General features: G+C 45.6%; 1 protein-coding gene across 1 annotated transcript in view; it reads right to left on the bottom strand.

Annotated features, from left to right (window-relative positions):
• HEBP1 (heme binding protein 1) overlaps positions 1 to 23,588 on the bottom strand; it is a gene marked incomplete at its 5' end in the record, with an annotated part of 31,760 nt that extends 8,172 nt beyond the window's left edge. Inside the window, 3 exons of the mRNA XM_004716223.2 lie at positions 6,730 to 6,910; positions 8,952 to 9,090; positions 23,556 to 23,588. Of these exons, the coding sequence (XP_004716280.2) occupies positions 6,730 to 6,910; positions 8,952 to 9,090; positions 23,556 to 23,588 (353 nt within the window). The remainder of the gene's footprint in view (positions 1 to 6,729; positions 6,911 to 8,951; positions 9,091 to 23,555) is intronic.
• Positions 23,589 to 23,594: the final 6 nt, after the last annotated feature.

Below are 23,594 nucleotides of genomic sequence, written 5' to 3'. Positions count from 1 at the left end.
ACCTTATTGACTCTACTGTGTTAAAGTTTGCAAAGTCCCACAATAAAAAGTTACAGACCAAAGAAAAAGGAAATGTTTAACCTAAAGCCTCAGCAGGGCTCCTAAAGCATACCCCGTGAAGCATGTTTTATTTCCAGCACTTAAGAGATGAAGAAACTACATCTTAGTGAAGCAGAGTATCACCTCCAGTATCACCTTGTAAATCAACAATAGGAGCTGGGATTCAGCCTATAAAACATTTGTTCATTATATTTTGACCGGGCAGATTACCCAATAAGACAGGCAAGCATGGGCTCATTTGTGTTAATAATTTAATGCGTAGTGAGCCGTTTCCCACCCCTTGTCTGTCAGTTTATCATCACAAAGACGAAAAAGACTGCCCACTTCTGAGGGCTTACCCAGTGACAATAGTATGAATGCAGTGGACTATTGTCAGGTAGAGTGGCCCGCAAGCTGGAGGGCACTCAAAGATGACTGGGGATGAGCTGCCTCCTGGAAGTAGAGTGGACCATAAAGATGCGGATAGACTAAAACTTGAAGCCTTCAGTTGCTGATGTGGTGTGACTCAAAATGAGAAGAAACAACTACAACATCTACTAATAATTAGAACGTGGAATGTAAGTATGGCGATCTAGTTTGAAAACTGGAAGTTGTCAAAATTGGGGCACAAAAGATCAATAGCTTGGCATTAATGAACTGAAATGGACTGACACTGGCCATTGTGAACGAGACAATCATGAATGTGGTTTATTATGCCGGGAATGGCAATTCAAGAGGAATGGTGCAGTATTCAACACCAAAAAGAACAGGTCAAGATTTATTTTGAAGTATAATGGTGTCTGTGAAAGGATAATATCTATATTCATACAAGATGCGAGGGCAGTGAATTATTTAATGTGCCTGTTCTAGCCAAAATCTCCAACTCCCTCAAATGACCTTTCCCTGCATGGGTCTGGTAAGAAGGTGAGGGAAGATACTTATAAGATTCACCAGTGAGTAACTGTGAATAGAATTCCCTGGAGTGCCATCCTGCAGAGTATAAAATGAGCCCTCTGAGAAGCCAGAGGGGCAATCCCAGCAAGAGCCAGGAGTGAAGTTTGTCCTCTGGACTGAATCCTTGTGCAGTGAACCTCCTGGATCCAGATGACAGCTACAGCCTCAGAGGAGAAGCAGGGGAACCAGGAACCAGAGCATGGAACGGAGTGATGGACTTCCCAACCCACGGAGCACGGAGCACGTAAGGCTGAGTACGTTTGTGCAGGAGGCTGACTTACGGGGTGGGGTGCCTCTGAGCACTTAATTGGGAAGTTGGACTTGCTGACCCATGGAAGTGAAGCTAAATGCCTAAATGCCATGAACAGCTCAACCTGCGCCTTTCTCATGAACATTACCACTTGTTAACTTCCTTAATAAACCCTGTATCATGAATTTTGCCTGCGAGATCTGTGGAACCATTGCAATGGATATTAGAACCTAGAGATAAAACAGAGAACACTAATTATAATACTACACAAGGAAGTCCAGTCAATACAATTGGACTTCAAATTTACACACTGACTACTAAAGATAGTCATGAAGAAATTGAAGAATTCTACCAACTTTATCAGTCTGAAACTGATTGGGCATGTACTCAAGATGTATTGGTAAATATTGTTGATTAGAACGTGAAAGTTGGAAATCAGAAGAGACAGTAGTTAACAGACATGGCCTTGGTGATAGAAATAAAGATAGAGATTGCATGGTTGAATTTTTCAAATCCAATGACTTCTTCATTGCAAATACCCCTTGTGGTAGTTATGATTGTTTGTCAGTTTGAGAGGATTAAGAGTGAAGGGGTGTTGTCTAGCCTGTCAATCAGGTCATAGCCAATGAGGCCTCTGTGTGGGCATGGCCTTCTCCTGATGATTTTTGAACTCCTGTATTCCTCCTTGGAGGTGGGAGACTCTCTTTCTCTCCTCACTCCCTGGGAGACATTGCAGCTGACAAGACACATGGAGACAGGCTGAAGGCAGCCATAGCCTGGGAGCTGGAGAAACCAGGTGGAGACCCCTGCCAGCACTGAGATGCTTCTAATGCAACTGGATCCACAAGACTCCCCACCCACTGGCCTGTGATCTTCCTGCATTCAGCTTCATTGCATATGCTCCATGAGTCTGAAGAGGATTTTATAGATTGGTATCGGACATGTGGGCTAATATCAGATTTATGGACTTGATTTGGACTGAGCTGGGATGGTTTCTCAATATTAAACTGCTCTTGTATAGAAAGCTCTTTCTTATACACGTATGCATCTCTCTGGATTTGATTCTCTAGTCTACCCAGACTAACATACCCCTTTTCAACAACATAGGCAGTGACTATACACATCGACCTCAGCAGACAGAATACCCAGAAACCAAATGAACTACACCTATGGGGAGAGATGATGGAGAAGCTCAATATAATCAGCCAATAGGAGGCCAGGAGCAGACTATGGAACAGACCATTAGTTGCTCATATGTAAGCTCAGGTTGAAGTTGAAAATTAAAGCAAATCCATGAGAGTCAAAATATGACCTTCAGTATTTCTCACCTGAATTCTAAGAACATCTAGGAACAGATCTGACACAATGAACACTAATGACAGAAGACCTGACGAGGGATGACATCAAGAACATTATACGCAAAGAAAAGGGAAAAGCCAAGAAAGAAAAGATCAACGTGGATGGCAGAAGGGACACTGAAATTCACCCTTGAACGTAGAACAGCTAAAGCAAATGGAAGAAATGATGAAGTAAAAAAGCTTAATGGAAACATCAAAGGACAGTTCAAGAAGACAATGTAAAGTATTATCATGAAGTTCACAATGACCTGGAGTTAGAAACACAGCTAGAAAGAACATGCTCAGCATATCTTAAGCTGACAGAATTGAAGAAAAATAAATCAAGTCTTGACTTGCATGATTCTGTGGATACAAAAAACGTTTCTCCCCAGGCTGTCATGCTGTTTGCCAGAACATTGTGAGTTCTGCTGCTTAGAGGTGTTCTCCCTGAAGGCATTCAGCAAGGTAAAGCAATCAGAGCCTATTGTCTGTCCCACCATTGGTGAGGCTCACTCCCTGAGGATAAGGATGGTGGTTTGCTTTCCTGAAGGAGGGCTCAGAATAGGTCAAGCCAGCTCATCTGGTCACATGTGTACCCTTAATTGTTCCTCTTCTTATAGCGTGTACACCCCTCGATCGTCCCCCTCCCGTTGCTCTATTGCCTATGATGCAACCCCTACCTGTGACGTATGTGGTTACCTATGATCAGGGGGGCTTGCACACCCCTAAATATATATAGGCCTGGTTAGAAATAAAGAGGGTCTCTCCTCCTCTTGTCTCCCACCTCCACGGGGACCACCAAGAGGGGCTGAGGTGAGCGTGCTACCACAACATGCTCTGACTCCTTTATTTTATTCTCTCGCCTACGTCTCCTATTCTCTGTGACTTTCCTATCATCTTTATACATTATTGCCATACAATTGAGCCTACAGTACCCCCATGCTTGCCAGAGGCTGGTTACTCTGACATGATTCTATGGGCAAAATAGTTGCGTTCTATGGGCAAAATATTGGCTGATGCAGGCAGCATGAAAAGAAGTTGGAAGGAATACACAGAGTCACTGTGCCAGAGAGAACTGGTCCACACGAGCAAGAGCCAGAAGTGCTGCAGGAAGAAATCTGAGCTCCACTGAAGGCATTAGCGAGAAACAGGCTTCACGAATTGATGGAATATCAACCGATATCTTTCAACAAGTTGATAAAGAACTAGAAGTACTCACTCGTCTATGCAAAAAAAAAGGGAAGACAGATACCTGGCCAACAGTGGAAGAAATCCTTATCTGTGCCCCTTCCAAAGAAAGGTGACGCAAGAGAATGTAGAAATTATTAGACAATTATTATTATCACATGGAAATAAAATATTGCTGAAAATAATTCAACAATGAAAGCGAGCTGTCAAAATTTCAAGCTGTATTCAGAAAAGGACAAGAGATATCATTCCTAATACCAGATGGATTTTGGCCGAAATCAGAGAATACCAGAAAGAGTTTTACATGAGTTTTATAGACTATGCAAACGTATTTGACGGTGTAGATAATGACAAACTATGGATGATGTTGAGGAGAATGGGATTTCCAAAACATTTCATTGTGCTCATGTGGAGCTTGTATTGGGTCAATAGTGTGGACAGAACAAGGAAGTACTGCATGGTTGAAAATCAGGAAAGGTGGGTGTCAGAGTTCTGTCCTTTCACTACATGTACTCAATCTTCATGCTAAATAAGTAACCTGAGAACCCGGACTGTATCCGACTGTATCAAGAAGAGCGTGGCATGTGGATTAGAGGAGAGAATATTAACAAGTTATGGTATGCAAATGGCACAATCTTGCTTGCTGAAAGGCAAGAGAACTTGAAGCACTTGCTGATGAAGATCAAGGACTACAGTCTTCTGAATCGAATATAACTCAATGTAAAGAACACCCAGATCCTCACAAGTGGACCAACAGACAACATCAGGACAAATGGAAAAAAGATAAAAGTTATCAAGGTGTCATGTTGCTTAGGGCCACAGTCAATGCTCCCGGAAGCAGCCATCAAATGACCTATTGCTCTGGGCAACTCTGCTGCACAAACTTCTAGAAAGGGTTGAAGAGGAAAGATCCATGTTGAAGATTAAGATGGCCCTGCACGATGCCAGGCTACTTTTAATTGCCTACTATGCACGTGAAATTGTACACTGAATGAAGACGACCAAAGGAGAAGGGATGCAGCTGAATTATGTTTTGGGTGCAGAATATTGAAAGAACAAACACGTCCTGGAAAAAGGACAGCCAGAATGCCCCTCGGCAGGGACGCTGGCCGCACTTCGTCTCACACAATCTGGATGTGTTTTCTGGAAAGCCCGGTGTCTGGAACAGGACTTTGAGCTTGGTAACGTCGAGGGTCAGTGAAAAAGACAAAGTGCGCCAGGGCGTTCTATCGACAGAGAGGCTCCCACATAACGACTGTGAGGCAGGCCCAGGCCTGGCCTATGCTTGGCTCTGTGGTGCACAGGGTCGCTATGAGCCTAAATGGGCTGAGCACCTAACCACAAACCACAGGGAACAACCTCACTTGAATTTTATCACATCTCTGAGAACGTGCGAAATTGTTTTCATCACAGACAAAGCGAAACCCCTGCCAAAACTGTTCACTATAGAAGAGTAAGTAAACATGAATTAAACCCAGGCTTACCTAGCTTACTGGATACTCTGTCCCTGTCAGGGCTTGTCAATTTGAAAAGAGGCTTTGATTCTGTAGGAAAAAACTGTGGGGTTGGGAGAGAGAAAGAGAGATGCCAGCCACATCTAGCAACAGAATCTTAGATGTGGTAAAAAATATGTACCCACCGCTCACTACAGATTAGCAAGTAAGCACAAGCAGCCCGTGCTGACTTTGCTTACTGGGTGATCTGACACGGGAAAGGGAATGAAGCAGACAGAGCTGGGTCCAGGGTGAGACAAGCAGGTGTCTAGGGAGCAAAATAAAGAGGCGCACACTCTCAAGTGCCAGCTAGCGTGTACTTGGATGAGCATGAAGTGAGGGCTTCCACACATTTTGCACTCTAGTCCCTCATTCCACCTCAGTCTCTGCTTCGGGAAAGACATTCATTACAGTTTGCTTTCTCAGCAGCCCTTACAGGGAAGGCTGAGGAGTCAGAGTGAGGACTGAGGCAGCAGCACTGGCCTGGGGGTCCTGACGCCAACGGCTCAGCTGCGTCCTCCCCACGCACTCCCTCGCCATCTTCCAGTGAGGGCCCTGCAGTCACCTGGCTACTCATCAGTCTGGCCACACCCAGCTCATGCTCTCAGCGTTAGTGTTCGCTCCAGGGAAAGGGGTCTCACTCTCAGGGGCAGAGCTGGAGCAGGGCAGTCAAATAACTCACTGTGGAGGCTCCTGAGAGAAGAGCCAGACTTTGTGTGGTGCAGGATGATCTGTGTGCTTATTTTTGAGAGGTGCTTTAGAGTAGAACCACGCCTTCACCTCACAGTCACTGCAGGTGAGCTCCTGGTCTCCCTCCCTCCATAGCTCCCAATTACACAGGCGAGTTCTTTTTAACAAATGGAGGGTACTGGTTACTGAGAGGAGACTTGGGTTTTGGGCGGAGGGTAATTTTCAGCCAAAGGATAAACACATTCAACATAGGCACCTGCTATTCTCTATGGTCAAGGAGATGCTATCCCATGAGGTCCCTGGAAACCCTGCAAGGACAATAGGACAAATGTGTGTTCTGCTCAGGAGACCTCAGGCCATGAACATCTGGGGCATGGCAGCTCAGCTCTGACAAAGGCTCCCAGTTCTTGGCCTTGAAGAAGAGTGTGGGGGCAGATATCAGGTCTCCTAGAAGTCTGTGTTTCTCACGTGTCCATGACCCTACAGGAGAGGCTCTCTCTAATGGCTAGAACAGGTGCGTCTCTGACTCTGGGTGTTTAACCTAAGCCAAGGGCATGCTTTCTTGACGCATTGCAATATGACCACTGTCAAAGGCATTTGCTCAAATACAAAGGTAATTTGAAGGTTCTTTCAAGAAATTAAAGTGAGAAGTTATCAGGATTGAGTATTTCTTACTTAACTGAAGTAAATTTAAGGCAAATGCTCATGGAAGATGATTCAAGAGGTAGTTAAGGAAATCCAGCCCTGCCCTAAGATACCTAAGGAGCGGTTGCCTTACGTGGAATAGACCGTGATGCCTTCTCTCTCCTCGATCTTAATGCTTTCGTCACTGGGGACAGGAGGGTTACTCTGAAACTGGTTCGGAATCCGGAACCAGACCTTTAATTTCTTCTGTAGGGAGCCATCTTCACCGGGGAACACGGCAAAGGACACAGGGACTGTCGTCCCCATCCCGATTCCTGGAAACACAGAAACACATATCGTGAGAGGTCAGGGACAAGAAGATACTGTTTTGGAAGAAAATGAGACTATCGGACCTTCCGCAGGCCTGAGCAAGCAGACTTGCTCAGAAGTCTGGAAGATCTGATACTCTTGTGCTTCTTCCTAGACAGGATCTTTTGTTCTTAGAATCAGGAATAAAATCTTCAGGGAGGAAGTATCTAGTCAGGCCCACACATCTTGTTTTTACATATGGGTTGGAGGTAGCAGGGTAAGATAGCTGCAACAATGGACTGAAGCCTATCAGTGACCATAAAGGTGGTGCTGGGGCAGGCAACAGCTGTTCTGTTACACAGAAGACTGCCATGAGGTGGGGCTGACTGAATAGCAGCCAACAGCAACCACAACGGGGTAGTGGCACAACTCCTTTGGCAATACACACACATTTCTATCCGGATGGCTTCATCTCTAGGAGTCCACTTTAATGCAAGAATCCAAACTATGGGAAAGATGATAGGCTTAAGAATATTTATTGCTAGCAGGAGGGGAACGGGAAGGTGGGGGGAGAAAGGGGACAGCCATCACAATGATCCACATATAATCCCCTCCCAGGGGACAGACAATAGAAAAGTGAATGAAGGGAGACAGCAGTCGGTATACGACATGAAAAAAAAAATTATAAGTTATTAAGGGTTCATGAGGAAAGGAGGGGAGAGGGGGGAAATGAGCTGATACCAAGGGTTCAAGTAAAAAGAAAATGTTTTGAAAATGATGATGGTAACATATGTACAAATGTACTTGACACAATGGATGGATGTATGGATTTGGATAAGAGCTGTATGAGTCCCCAATAAAATGATTTAGATAAATAAAAAAAGAATAATTGCTGCAGATTTTATAAACAGGAAAACTGGGAGCCATACAAGTCCTTCAGCAGGAATATGTTTAAGCGAATTGTTTTGCAAAGTAGTATACTATTTTGCAAAGTAGTATACTACGAACTGTTATGCAACAGTGGAAAATAACTATGAAAATCAGTACAATTTCCCAAACAACATTACTACACTATCAAGTCTTCTCAAAAGTCCCAAAGAAATACACCCGAAGACAATAGCGATGGTATTAGAGTGAGGTTTAATTAAGGGTGTTGTTTTGTGATTTTTGAGATTTTCTTGAATAAGTTCCATCACACACACACACACACACACGTTATGACAAAGTGCTAAGAAGGAAAAAATGTCTTCTTGAGCTCCTATAGGTTAATTCATATCTCCCTTGTGTCCACGACTCTAAACGAGACACCCTCTGAGCTCTCCAGAGCTCGGCTCCGGCTAATGTAGATGTTCAGTTAATGGAGGCCTGGTCCTAGAAAATATTCCTAAGGTTAAGGTTAAGTTTCTAACTTTCTAAGTTACCAGCCTGAGAAATATCTTAAACATTAAGAGAATCTCTGCCTCATTTTGGGTATGTGATGATCCCAAGTCAGAAATCTTCTGATGAGTCAAACTCACAGTTAAACATGGCTTATGAGCAAACAAGTACCCCTTACATGAACTTTCAGGTTTATCATTTTACATTCAGAAGGCAGCCAGCATGGATCACCCAATCTCTAAAAGTGGACAGCCTAAGAATTCTCAGACTCCTCCTGTTGCCCCCTGGCCAGACCAGAGCCTGGAACCTGTCACACTTGCAGCTTCCTGAGCTCTCAGGGGCTGGCAGGGCACTTTCAGCCTGGCGTGGAGGCCTCCAATCAGCTGCTGCCTTGTGGGTTGGCCTACTGGGACACACCTACCTAGCCAGCCAATCCAAAGACTTGAAAGTCACTGAAGGCTTTAACAGTACAGACCATGAGTCTACACTTGGGGGAGAAGCCTGAACTTAGGCAGCAGGGCGGTCCCCCCAGAGCTACCTCCAACGAACTCCTGTGCACATAGTCCAGGGAAGTCAATGAAACAGAGTGACACGGCCTTCTGGGTTTTCTAATGGGGTTTTCTACTGAAGAAGGGAAATCATAGGAATCTAGTTTCTGGGAGGAGAGCTGCACCCTTCCGGGATACTCACCCTTGTCATTGGTGCCTCCCACATACTTCATGACTTTGGGCATTGCTTCCCGTAGAGCCTCATCCACAGGCTTACCCGTCACTTCTACGGTGGCAAACTTGCCCCCTTCACAGGCCCTTTCCTCATAGGAGACGTCTTCCTGGAGAAACAGAACACACAGTGCTTGAGAGATTCAGAGTAAGTCTGGGATGTCTGCAGAGGGAGTGAGAGTCCAGCTACTGGAGGCACCCACTGCTAGGGAACTGTAGATGAAGAGCCTGGGTATAGTGACAGGGACAGAAGAGGCAGGCATGAGTAGGAAAGACCTAGTGCAATAGAGCCTGAGATTTCCACACACACCGAGAAAGTTCTTCTGTTGGAAGCAGAAGAAAACTTCGTGTAATATGCTCAAAGAAATGAGAAGATACTATATCTGTCAAACACCAGAATGCTATTCAAAGGAAGCATTTAGAGGACAAAAGAGCCCTTGAAAATTAAAAATGTAGTGGCAGAAAGGAACAATGCAGCCATAGGGTTGGATGATAACACTGTAGGAATTCTTCTGCTTTCAAGTTCTGTCTTATTCTAGTAGTATGGGTGTGATTCAAGAAGAATCAGAGACTAAAGAAGAAATTGATCAGCTCATCGGGTTTCCATACAGAAACCCAAAGGGGCAGTTCTATCCTGTCCTAGAAGGTCGCTGTTGAGTCAGAATCGACCATATTTTCACGTAGCATAAGGGAGATTGCAACAGACCACAAATTAAGTGTCTAATTCTAAAGATGGTTGTGAGGTCCTCTGCCCTGGGAATCTGACATCCTTCAATAGCACAGTGTAAACTTGTGCTCTTTTCGGGCTCCATCTGTCCTTCATAGCAGAGAATTCTAGAGCTTGCCAGTCTGGGTAGACTAGAGAAACAAATTCATAGACACTCATATGCGTATAAGAGAGAGCTTTATATAAATGAATAATTGTGGATTAAGAAAACATCCCAGCCAGTCCAGATCAAGTCCATAAGTCCGATATTAGCCCATATGTCCCATACCAGTCTATAAATTCCTCTTCAGACGCATGCAACACATGCAATGATGCCGAGTACAGGAAGATCACAGGCCAGTGGGTGGAAAGTCTTGTGGGTCCAGTGGCAGTGGCAGCATCTCAACACTGGCGTGAGTCGCCAAGTATCTTCTCTAGCTCCAAGGCTCGGGCTGCCATCAGCAAAGCTCCATGTGGCTTTTCAAAAGGAATGTCTCACAGCGAGACAAAGCAGAGAGTGTGTCTGCCCTCCAGTGAGCTATTTATCTCCTTCACACCTCCAAATGAGGTCATCAAGCTGAGACCTGATTGACAGGCTAGACTCCACCCCTTCACAAGTTGACAGGAGATTATGTAACTACCACACCCTTCGAGGCCTTCTCTTAATTCCAGCCACAGGAAATATTTTAAATTTTACATGTGTCACTCTGTGACTCACCAAATTTCAAAACTTAAAGCTTTTAAAAGTTCATCTAAAAATATAAGAACCAGAGAGATCATACAGCTACTAAATGGCAGATAGCAAATTCTAATCCTTTGACTCCAGTATAATGCTTTTTGCAGACAATGGAATGCTTTGAGGAGCCCTGGTGATGTAATGGTTATGAGTTGGGTTGCAACCCACAAGGTCAACACTTTGAAACCACCAGCCACTCTTTATAGGGCAACGACAGGGCTTTCTATTCCCACAAACACTTACAGTCCCGGAAACCCACAGGGGCAGTTCTACCCTGTCTTTTAGGATCACTATGAGTCAGTATTGACTGGATGGCAGTGAGCTCTTTATTGCTTTGAGGAGTGAAGCTAGCCACATAGTTAGCTGCTCAGGGCAGACATTTTTATGCAAATGTAAAACTCAGAGAGGGGCATCATATTATACAGGTAATTCTTTCATGAAGGGAAAGTTCCAAATCTTGCAGGAGATCATGCAGAGGCTGGCTCTTTCCCTTTGTCTTGTTTTCTTTCTTTGTTCCTTCAACCCCAACTGTTGAGCAGGTACGCTATGACACAGGGATCAAAGACATGGTCTCTCACAGGGGAGATGTCCGGTCTAAAAGAGGAAGTAGCTAGCTAGGAAAACAGAAGGCTGTAATCTGATGAACAACCTCACAATGCACATCAACATAGTAATGATCATGAGGGTGGCACAAGACCAGGCAACGTTTTGTTCTGTTCTACCTAAGGTCTCCCTGAATAGGAGCTGGCTTCATAGAAACTCACACCGGAGTCTGATGAGGAGTGCCAGGGAAGTGTGGGCACAGACGTGGGGGTACTTAGGCTAGTATAGGGGGTGGGTGAGAGTGTATGTTCTGATGTATCAGCAGATCAAGTTGGGATTGAGATACTTATTGATTACTCAACTGGAGATCCAGTCACAATCGATGCATCGATTCACTGAAGAAACAGATTTAGAAAATAATATAATATGAACAGTCTAGTGGGATGGTGAGAAGAATTAAGTGAATAATTCTTATGTTGCTGTGCTCTTCATTGCCGACAGATTGATTCCAACTAATCGTGATGGGGTGTGACAGTAGAACTACCTCATCGAGTTTTCTTGGATGTAGTCTTCATAGGAGCAGATCACTAGGTTTTACTCCTGGAGAGCTGCTGGGTGGGTTTGAACAGTCAACCTTTTGGTTAGCAGCTAAGCATTGAACCATTGGGCCACCAAGTCTCCTCAGATAATTCTTATACAATGTAGGAGATGCACTGAGAGTTTAGGGAAGGGATTCAAGGTTACAAGAGCGACAGGAATAAAAGAGAGGTCAAGAGCAATATGACGTTGGTGAAGAATTAAAATTAAGACTGTGACAGGAGCAGAAACTGCCAGGCACCGCCTGGCAAATGCTGAGGCCAGAAAGCCTAGCAAAGGCTACACGCCAGGACAGATCTGCTGTCACAGGGAGCTGGACTTTGTCACCTAGAGTCAAGTTCCAACAAGCTGATGAAGCACTGGAAGCACTCACACCTGTATGCCAATACATTTGGAAGACAGCTACTTGGCCAACCAAAAGGAAGAGATCCATATTTGTACCCATTACACACACAAAAAAGTGACCCAACAGCATGCTCCAATTAGAGAACAATATCATATCGCATACAAGTAAATTTTTGGTGAAGATAAGCCAACACAGGTTGCAGCAGTCCATTGACAGGGAGTTGACAGAAGTTCAGGCTGGATTCAGAAGAGGATATGGAGCACGGGATAGCTTTGCTAATGTCGGATCTTGGTTAAAAGCAGAGACTGTCAGAAAATGCTTCCTTGTGTTTTATTGACTATGCAAAGGCATTCAACTGTGTGGATCATAACAAATTATGAATAGTCTTGAGAAGAATGGGAATTTCAGAACACCTAGTTGTGCTCATGTGGAAACTGTGTATAAATCAAGAGGCAGTTGTGTGAACAGAACTAGGGAAACACTGCATGGCTTAAAATCAGGAAAGGGGTGCCCCAGGGTTGTATCCTCTCACCATACTTATTCAACCTGCATGAGCTGAATTAGAATAGAATGCAGCAGTCGGAGAAGAATGCAACATTAGGATTGGAGGAAGGCGCATTAACAACGGATAATATGCAGGTGACACAACCTTGCTTGCTGAAAGTGAGGACTCCAGGCACTTGCTGATGAAGATCAAGGACTGCAGCCCTCAGTATGGATCAGAACTCAACGTAAGGAAGATTAACGTCCTCACAAGAGGTCACATCATGATGAAGGAAGAAGAGATGGAAGTTGTCATGGATTTTTTGTCTTGCTTGGAGCCCCATCAATGCTCATGGAAGCAGCACTCAAGACATCAAACCACGCATTGGCTAAATCTGTTGCACACGATCTTTCTAGAGTGTTGAAAAGCAAGGGTATGACTTTGAGGGCGAACCCGACCCAAGCCACCTATTATCAATCATTTCATTTGCATGTGAAAGTTGAACATTGAATAAGGAAGATAGAAGAAAATTAAAGGCATTTGAGCTATGGGATTGTCGAAGAATATTGTAAATCCCACCAACTGCCAAAAGAGCAAACCTATCTACCTTGGAAGACAGCCAGCCAGAATGCTCAGTAGAGACAAGGACAGTGAGACTTCTTCTCACAGACTTTGGACATGTCAGGAGAAATCAGTACCTAGACACGGACCTCAGGCTTGGTTAAGCCGAGGGGCAGCGAGAAGGAGGCAGGCTCTCAACAAGACAGACGGACACCGTGGCTGCGGCAATGAGCTCAGATGTAATAATTGTGAAGATGGCGCAGGATCGGGTGGTTTTCTCTTCTATTTCTCATTGAGTGGAAACTACTGACTCAATGGCACTTAACATCAACAGAGTCAAGTTGAGCCATTGTGATGGCATGTCAACTTCATCTGTCCTAAATGAGTTCAGTGAACTTTTATGATCCCCATACTGAATGCTCCAACTCGCTCTGCGTCCTGGTGGGAGGATCCTGGGAGCTGGAAAGGGCTCTTGGAAGTGGAACACGTGCTCCGTGCCCTCACTCTGTCCTCCAGGCAGAAAGTCCAACAAGCCAACAAACCAAGCTCACTGCCGAAGCAATGCTGACTCAGAGACCCTAGAGGAGAGGGTAGAACTAACTGCCCTTGCAAGTTTCTGAGGCTTTACCGCTTTACGGGAGCAAGGAGAAAACCCATCTTTGGCCCAGAGAGTCCACAGCAAGGAGGGAAAAGCTGCCGTGAAAGAAATCCAGTTTGATACAGAGTCAAAGACATCCTGATAAATCTACCATCCACTGAGGCTTGGTTCAACGCTACCTCCTCCAGAGTGAGCCTTCTTTCCTATGAACTCCAGAAGTCAAATAACTCGAGCTAGCAGGACCCTCTGCAGATCGCCAGTTCACCCTGCCTCCTACAGATGAGTGAACTGTCCATGGGCAGTTGAAGCCACAGAGTTCAGCAGGAGACTAGCATGGACAGAATATCGGAAGTCATTAGCCTAAGTGCAGGCTAAAGCCATAAATGAGGTAGAGAGAGCCAGGGAACATCAGAGCACTGTACGCAAATCTCAGTTTAATAAATTCCCTGCCTTCATTCCCCAAGTTCTTAACCTACCCCAGAAGGTTCAAGCTTCCACCTACCTGACCAGCCACTTGCCAAGCACTTCCCCGACTCTTCCCTGATTTCCACTCCCACTCTCAGGGCAGATGACTGCTGGATTTAGGAGTACAGTGAACCCTTGTTTATCGCGGTTAATCGGTTCTAGACCCTACCGTGATAAATGAAATTCCGCGAAGTAGGATTCCTTATTTGTAAATCAAATATTTTCGTAGTTAAGAGCATAGAGGACATGAAAAAACACCCTTCAGTCACCATTACACTCGTATTACCCAATTTATTAAACGAAAAAGGGAAAATACAGTAAAACATTTTGGACGTTACAATTATCATTTATTATTTATTATATTATTTATGGCATCTAGTTTACAGTATTACATATTTCACATACAGTATTATAATACATAGTTCTTACAAATACTGTAATCAATAGCCTATGAAATGACTTAAGGGATGTACTCTACAGGTGGGCCGCCGTCTTTTTCCTCTGAAGGAACGGGTGTAGGCAGTGGGTGCTGTTACGCAAAAACCGCGATAGAGTGAAGCCGCGGAAGTCGAAGCGCGAAGTGGCGAGGGTTCACTGTATTCTTCTTGTTGCCAGATGACTCCCTACTTAACCAGCAGATTCCAACCCAAAGTCACTTCCTCAGAGTCTATTACTGTGATTAAATTAAATAATGGCACCCTTACCCTGCTGCCCAACCCTGGGTCTTAGGGGGTTAAGGACTTCTGCTGTTCACCACTAAATCTCTCAACACTGACAATGTGTCCTGCATGAAGCATACACTCTCTTAAGTATTGTTTAGTGGATACAGCAGGAAAGAAAAGGTAGGGATTGAAACTCGCGATTACTCTAATGACAAGGACTACAACAGCCACAAGTGGGTCCAGAGGTGTGAACCTAGTCTGGTTGCATGTATCATAGGTTGTGGTGCCTTAAATGTCTTCTACTACAGCTACCATTTGTTTTCACAGCAGCTATATCCATAATCTCTCATTTGAACCACAGAACACTGAAAATTGGGATTTGAGAGATGGGTATTGAATGATTCTTGTTTTCCACTTACATGCAGTGCTCCTAGTTCTAGTTCTGTCAACTGAATGAATGTAGCAAATAAGGCACCTAAGTTAATACAGTCGTGCTTCTTAACTTTTAAAGTCCTTAGGGTATCTGCTTATTAAATAGAATAATCTTCCCCCTTCCCCTGGGGAAGTATCCAGGTGGCACATACTCCCAGTCAGTTACTAGATGAAGATGTGGGCTCATGGCCACCAGCACCGATTTTCAGCATTCAGCAGGGCACCTAGGTCAAGTTCAAGTCCCAGGCAGACGTCTGGTCTCCAGTGTGCTATGGGACTTGCACGGCTCTCCGGAAGGTCAGGCTTTCTTTGTCCCCAGTGTGACACGTCTACATGCTGCTTCTGGAGGCCAGCTTTTTTTGTGATACGAAAATATTAACAATTATCAAAAGCAATGTGAGTACTTCCTATGTCTTAGCTGTTATTTGACTACTTGACATTCAATGAACTAACCACCTCATGAAGAAGTGAGAACTTCCATTCCCATGTCTCAGTTGGCAAGCAGTGGAGCCAGAATTCAAACCCAGTCCTCACTAATGTGCCCAGGTTCAGTCGCTCACTACCGTCAAGTTGATGCCCGCTCATCAGGACCCTGTACGGCAGGGTAGGACTTCCCCTGTGGGCTCTCAGGGATGTGAGTCTATACTGGAGCTGACGTGTCATTTTTCTCCAACAGAGTGGTTGGTGTTTGGTGCGGCTGACCTTGCGGTCAACAGCCTACTAGGCCACCCAGGCACCTTGTGCCCAAGATAAGACAGTTATTACTATCAGTTCTGCTCTGAGTATCCACCAGTCCCACCCAATCTAAGGCAGAGAGTTATGTATCCGCCTCCCTTTCCAGCAATACAGAAGGTTGTTGATAGTGTCAGCAGAAGCCTGGGCCAAGGGCATAGAATCAGTGCTGAACATCTGCAGCGCTGAACATCTGGTGAGTCCCATGCCTGTGTTACATGCATAGGTGGGTGCCTCCTGTTTGCTGAAGAGAGTGGCCAGAGAGTGGCTTCTGACCCAGACTCTTTCCAGAGTGACAGAGGTCATTTCTGAGAGAAGCTTCCTTCAAAACAATGACACCCCGTGTATTAGTCTGGGTAGACTACAGAAACAAAGCCACAGAAACTCATATGCATATAAGACAGAGTTTTATATAAAAGGTAAGTGTACTTTAAGAAAGCATCCCAATCCAGTCTAGAATAAGCTCATAAGTCCAACATTAGCCCATATGTCCGACACTGATCTACAAGGTCCTTCTTAAACTCCCAAAACACATGCAATAATGCCAAATGCAGGAGGAAAGCTGAATCAGTGAACATGTAAGCGTCTCAGCACTGGCAGGGGTCTCCACGCGGCTTCTCCAGCACCCAGGGCTGCATCAGGGTAGGTCCATGTGGCTTCTCCTCAGCGATGTCTCACAGGAAGTGAGCCTTGCCAGCTGAGGCAAAGAACTAGCTAAGGCAACCCCACTGGTCTGACCATCAGAGAACCAGAAAGATGAGGCTCACCGAGCCATTTATCTCACCGCCCTTCAATTAATCCCACATGTGTTTATCGGCCAGGTTGGCACAATAAACCTTAACACCCCCCCACCCCCACCCCCCGCATTTGAAAAGGAATGGCAAGTATCTGAATATTTAGTTAAGGGTCACATAGGCCTTGTCATTCTCACTTTACAGTTGGAGACTTTGGGGGTTCTGAGAGGTGTCCTAAATTCCTGTGACACCCAGGGGAAAGGAGCTGACAGGATGATGGCCAACCAAGCGGTGAGCATTCTTTTAAACAACTTGTAACTGGTGAACTCCCCTTAACCTCAAAGCAATCGGACGAGGTCTGAATTCTGATTTTCTCTTATGATTAGCCTCAGAGAGGTTAAGTAACATGCCAGGAGACACTTTGTTCATGAGTGTGGAGCTGAAACAAGTTGACCAAATGATGCTACTGCATTTGCAGGATGCCAGCCAATACAGCCCCCAACCATTTTCTTTGTTTTAAAGATAGTTTTAAAACAACTTGATATTTAATAATGAATACAAAGTGTATGTAAATAAGTAGAGTCCGGATAGCTCTGTGGCTAAAGTGCTCAGTTTGGAACAGAAGGTCAGCAGTTGGAACCCATGGGAAAAAGATGTGATAGTCTGCTCCCGTGAAGATTTACAGCTTTGGAAATCCCTGGTGAGTTCTACCCTGTCCTGTAAAGTTGCTATAAGCCAGGACAGACTCAATGACAGTGGACTTTGATTTGGGAATATACCAATAAGTAGATAAACCATAGCTATGAATTTAATATTTAATAGAAATGGACTATTTTGAATAGTTCTGAGAGTAGATGGGAAAGAGGTTTTTATGCTTGTTCTATAGATGCATATGTTGAGGTTCAGATGGGTTAAATGGTTTGTGGGAGCCTGGTAATGGGATGCCATGTGACCTCACATTCCCATTAAGTGTTGAGGGAAGATGTGTCAGGGGCTGTATGTGTCTCCAGAGGCGCCCAATCAGTGGCAGGTGGCACTGTGTCTATAAGTGCCTAACATCAGACAGAGGGTTTAGGGTGTTTAGGACAGAGACACCTTAATGCAAGGGTTTGGTTGATTACACAGATGGTAGAAGAACTGAGATACCAAACAAAACAATGAGGGGACCCCGAGGTGGATAAGCACACCAGGAGGAATGGAGGGAAGATGACCGGCATGTACAGCTACTTGGACTACCTGCTGGAAACTTTAAATACGGTGAACTGTTGGCATGAATCGGACCTACCGAGGAATTACTCCTGCTGCTAGAGGCAGAGGAGGGAGAGATACTCTGGTTGTTCCCTTCCTCCTGCCCTCCTTACTTGCAACACTGCCTCCCATCGACCAAACATAGCTGGGGACAGCCAAGTCAGAGCACCAAGACAGAGAAAGGAGCAGGGGCTAAACAAAGAAAAGACCCACCAGGCCATATTCACAACCATCCCTAACCTTTCAAAATCCTGCTCCGCTGCAGAAAAGAAAGCTCTCTGGCATCTGTAGGAAGCACATGGATTAATTTTTGAATCTTTTATTTAAATTAGTTTTTTATTGAGCAGATGACAGTTTTATACCCAGCCTTTCATACACATTCTGATTCAACTCATCCCCTGGCATCCCCTCAATGTATGATTGCTTATGCCACTTCTTCCCTGTGCCTCCTCCTTCTTTCCAACTCTCTAAACTTTGTCCTCGGGTAAATGATGCCCTTTGGATTTTAAACCACTGACAATTTTAAGACAGAGGTGAGCTCAGTTGCAACCCTGAAGAGCAAAGGTTGACTATAGCCTTGGGGGATCCCACCAGTCTCTATCTGACCAGTAAGCTTGGTCTTCTTTATGAGTTTTAATCTGTTCCACATTTTTCTCCCACTCTATCTAAGATTTTTGAGAACAGTTGGTGGTGGCAACTGGGCACCATCTAGTTCTTCTGTTCTCAGAGTTGTGGAGACTGGTGTTTGTGTGGTCTGTTAGTCTATGCGACTAGTTATTTCCTGATGACTTTGAAATTTCTTCACTGTTTTCTTCCAAGCAGGGAGAGACCAATGGCTGCACCTTAGACAGCTGTTCATGAGCTTTAAAGACCCCATCTGTTCATATCTTCTGCCCATTTTAAAAATTGGATTATTGATCATCTTCTTAACGTGTTTACATTTTCTATAAATTGTAGAGGTTAGTCCCTTGTCAGATATGTCACCAAATTAGGGTGTAGACCATTGTCCTAGTGAAATATGATCCAATTGATCTTGGCATTCCTTAGGACTATTATCCTGAGGCCTCAAGCCCAGCAATTGGCTTCCTCAGGTATTTGGTTACATTTAAGACGCTTTGTAGTTTCCCTCCTGTATGCTGCACCATTCAGGAACATACGTGCAATGATACACACATATCCTCTCGAACCTTTATATACTTGGGGGTACACTCCCTCTCCAACCTGTGTGTCTATCCAATCAGCTATCATTGCAAAAATATTTTTTTCCTAATCTGTGGTTTCTCTTTACACTCATTGGGGGGAAATCTCCAGATGCATCAAAGTGTCTAAGTTTTAGGAGGTCCCCAATCATTTAGTTAAGGGAGCCTTGTGGGTAGTGGCTACACTTTATGCTGTTAACCACGATGTCAGCAGCTCGAAACCACCAGCAGCCCCACGGCAGAATGATGTGGCTTTCGACTCCCATAAAGAGTTACAGTCTCAGAAACTCCCAGCAACAGGTTCACCCTGTCCTACAGGGTCACTATGAGTCAGAATCGATGCCTTCTTAATGTATTTGACCCATCTCAGTTGTCTTCTACTGTTTGTGTGTCTTTCACTAATATGTCAGGGCCTCAAAGATCACTCCTGTTTTTCATTGATAGTCTTTATAATTCTAATTTTTACATTAAATCTTTTTTTTTTTACATTAAATCTATTATGCATCTTGACTTGGTTTGTGTATAAGTCCTGAGATACGAGTTTTGTTTTGTTCTTCTACAAATGGACATTCAGTTTTGCTAGCTCCATTTGCTCAAAAGACACTCTCTTCCCCTTTTAATGTGATTTGGTCCTTTGTCTAAGATCAGCTGTTTATAGGTGGATGGATTTACTTCCAGGTTCTCATTTCTGTTCCATTAGTCTGTGTGTAGGACCTCTGGTGGCATAGTGGTTACACATTAGGCTGCTAACTGCAAGGTCAGCAATTCAAACCACCAGCCAGTTCCATAGAAGAAATATGAGGCTTTCTATTCCCATAAAGAGTTACAGTCTTGGAAACTCACCGGGGCAGTTCTACCATTTCCTGTAGGGTCTCTATGAGGCAGCATTAACTCCATGGTAGTGAGTTTGGTTTTAGTTTGATCTGTTTATCTACTGTTGTACCAGCACAAGGCTGTTGTGACTACTGTGGCCGTGTAGTAGGTTCTGAGATCAGGAAGGGAGAGGCCTCCTACTTTATTCTTATTTTTCAGTTGCGCTTTGCTTATCTGGGAATCTTTCCTTTAGTACATGGATTCTTTAAGTATTAGAGCTGGTAGGGACTAGATTATCTGGGCTGCAGGCTGCAGACTGGCATGACACATGATACGGACACAAGCTGTAGCCCATACACAGCCCTCTGGCCTGCAGTGTTTGCAAACATTTTAAGTTCATTGCCAACAGCTAACAGAACCTTGGTGGCTCAGTTGGTTAATCATTTGACTGTGAACCCCAAGTCTGGCAGGTGAACTGACCAGTCATTCTGTGGGAGAATGACTGCAAACTGTCCAAACTTGACACTCAAGTTAAAATCTCAGCCTCACCTCTAACATTCCCTCTTCCTTATTCCTCTTCCCTGTTCGCTTATCTTCACGGCACTGATGAGCCTCTGATACGTGGCACATTTATGAATTCATGTGCTCCTTCTCCACTAATGCACAACCCCCTTGAGGGCAGGGGTTCTTGTCATTGCGTTCCGTGCTTTATCCGCACTGCCTCGGAGAGTGGCAGGCACACAGCTGGCGCACACACAAGAGCAATTTGTTAAATGAATGTGTTTTATAATGGGAAATTCCACTAGAAATATATGGACTTTGGATTTTCTTGACAGCACCCGATTTGGCAACCCCCCTGGGTCATATATCGCTGGCAACTATTGGCTACAGTTACTTTTAGACAGTCCCTGAGCTCTCTCTCCAGTTTGCCTCAGTCCCCACTGCGCCTTACAGTCTAATGTAGCCAGCTTCACTCATATCCACCACCTGCTTGGCTGCTGTAGGCATTGGATTTGTGCCCTGTGATTTGCCCATTCCCCATCCAGCTGGGGAGACTGAGGCAGGGTCGAGTGAAGTGGCAGGACTCTGACTCTCCTTTTACACTAGGTTCTAGTTCTGAGCCTTTGTGTGACTCCCTGGAGTGAGGCCTCCAGACAGCACAGTCCTTTAACAAACACGGCACTGGTACTATTCTGGGAGTTTGGGTACACTGGGACAAATGGCACAAAATACCTGCCCACAAGAAGATGAAAATTGAGAGGGGTGGCTGTGTGCTGTCCTCAAATAGATTTCAACTCATGGTAAACCCATTGAGTATCTTATTTATGTGTTGGGCTGCAAACTGCAAAATCAGTGGTTCTAAACTACCCACTGCTCTGAGGGAGAAAGAGACTTTCTACTCCTGTAAAGAGTTACAGTCTGGGAAACCTAAGGGGAGGTTCTACTCTGTCACTATGAGTTGAAGTCGACTCAAGGGTAGTGAGTTTGGTCTGGTCTAGAATCTTTATGGAAGCAGATTGTCCTGTCCTACAGGGTCACTAGCAGGACATATACCTGGTGGTGTCATGGCTACATGCTGGGCTGCTAACTGCAGAGTTAGCAGTTTGAAACCACCAGCTACTCCAAGGGAGAAAGGAGAGGCTTTCCACTGCCATAGAGTCACAGTGTTGGAAATCTACGAGGGCAGTTTGAACCGGTTCGATGGCAGCCAGTGTGGTTTGGTTGGGTATCTTTATGGAAGCAGATTGCCTGATTGCCTGAGCACTACTGAGTCTGAACCACTCAACTTCCCCATGGCAGCTGAGCACTTACTTAACTTTGTGCTACCAAGACACCAAACCACACTCTCTGTCATGAAATTGATTCTAACACACAGCAAACCTATAGGGCAGAACAGAACTGCCCCTCTGGGTTTCCCAGATCCTAAATCTTTACAGGCACAGGAAGCCTCCTCTTTCTCCTGTGGAGCGGCTGATGGTTTTGAACTGTTGGCCCCGCAGCTCACAGCCCAACATGTAACCCACTCTGCCCCATGGCGCCTTTATTTCAGGGGAGTAGCCCCTTGTCAGGACCCCTGGTGGCATCGTGGGTTACAGGTTGGGCTGCTAACTACAAGAGCAGCCATTTAAGATCACCACCTGCTCTGAGGGAGAGAGGGGGGGCTTTCTGCTCCCATGAAAAGTGCCAGCCCCGGGAAGCTAAGGGAGCAATTCCACTCCGTCCTATGGGCTCGCTGAGTCCATAGGTGTGAGGTGGAGGACTTTGTGGACTGGTGTTGGGTTAATGGGTTAATGTTGGACTTGTGGGCTTGGGCAGCATTGGGTTGGGATGTTTTCATGATGCACATTTTCTTTACATAAAACTCTCTCTTATACATGAGTTGCTGTGGATTTGTTTCTCCAAAGTACCCAGACTAACCCCCCCCCCCCCCCCCCCCCCCCAGCATCCAGTGGAGTCCAGAGCCTGGGCACTGACTAGAGGGCACTGAGTGAGGGCCACTTCTCAACTGTCAGCGTTGCCAGGGAGTCCCTGAGTGGTCAGTGCTTACTGCTCAACTGCTAGGTTGGAGGTTTGAGTTCCACCTGAGGAACCTCAGAAGAAAGGCCTGGTGATCTACTTCTGGAAAAGCAGCCATTGAGAACACAGTGTGACTCTGACACAGATGGTGACTCTGAGTCAGCACAAGTTCCATGGAAACTGATGAAAATCTGAGGGGAATACAGCAAGCACTCATCTGTTTTCCATGCATCCAACTCTGGGAATTCCACTGGCCAACAAGCCACGTTACAGCTCTGAGCCTTTGCACATGCCCTTTTCCTTCCTCCTCCAAGGTGGACTCCTCTCAAGGCTCCATTCTCCTCCTAACAAGGCGGTCCTCTGACCTGGTGCCCTCCGGCGCTGCAGTAGACGCCCAACACTGCACAGGGCTGTGGTCCTTGGGACTTTCTTGAGGACAGAGTGTCTATCTCTCAGCAAACCGATGGTTGGAATGGTTAAGCGACCACACGCATTCAACCGGCAGTGTCCAATTCACTAAGTTGGCATTTCCGACTCAAACCCCGTGCCCCCTCCTCCCAGCGGTGCTCTTTAACCCGGTGCACCAACCTTCTTACACCACCCCGCTTCTTCTCAGCCCAAGGGCTGGGCGCCAAAGGGCACTTTCCTGCCTCCCCGAGGCCTATGTCCGCTGTGAACTCACTGCCATCGAGCTGATTCCGGCTCACAGAGACCCTGTAGGGCAGGGTCAAAATGCCCTTGTGGGTTTCTGGGGCTGTAAACCTTTATAGGAGTAGAAAGCCTCCTCTTTTTTTCCAGGAAAAGTGGCTGGTGTTTCGAACTGCTAACCTTGTGGTTGACAGCCCAACACGGAACCCACGATGTCACCAGAGTTCCTGGATCTCACTGCCATCGAGTCAATTCCAACTCACAGAAACGTTCGAGGGCTGATTAGAACTGCCCCCCCCTCCCCCCGGGTTTGCAGGACTGTAACTCTTGCTGGGAAACACAGCCCTGTCTTTCTCCCCAGGGGCATCGGCTGGTGGTTTCCAACTGCTGAACTTGCCGGGCACCTTACACAGAACCACGATGCCACCGGGGCTCCACTGGAAAGCGATCAAAAGCAGCCAGGGCCACCTTCCTTCCTTAGCAGTTCCCCGGAATCCTCTCCCGCCCCGGCTGGGGGGCGAAGGCCCAGGAAGGGGCGCACCCTTCGGAGTTACCTTGGCCCCTTGGCTCAGGATCTGCCAAGGCCACGATTC

This window comes from Echinops telfairi, unplaced genomic scaffold, assembly GCF_000313985.2.
Source record: "Echinops telfairi isolate 266 unplaced genomic scaffold, ASM31398v2 ScPeMD7_1957;HRSCAF=2489, whole genome shotgun sequence".
In the NCBI taxonomy this organism is placed as follows: Eukaryota; Metazoa; Chordata; class Mammalia; order Afrosoricida; family Tenrecidae; genus Echinops; species Echinops telfairi.
This window is presented reverse-complemented; position numbering and strand designations above follow the sequence as displayed.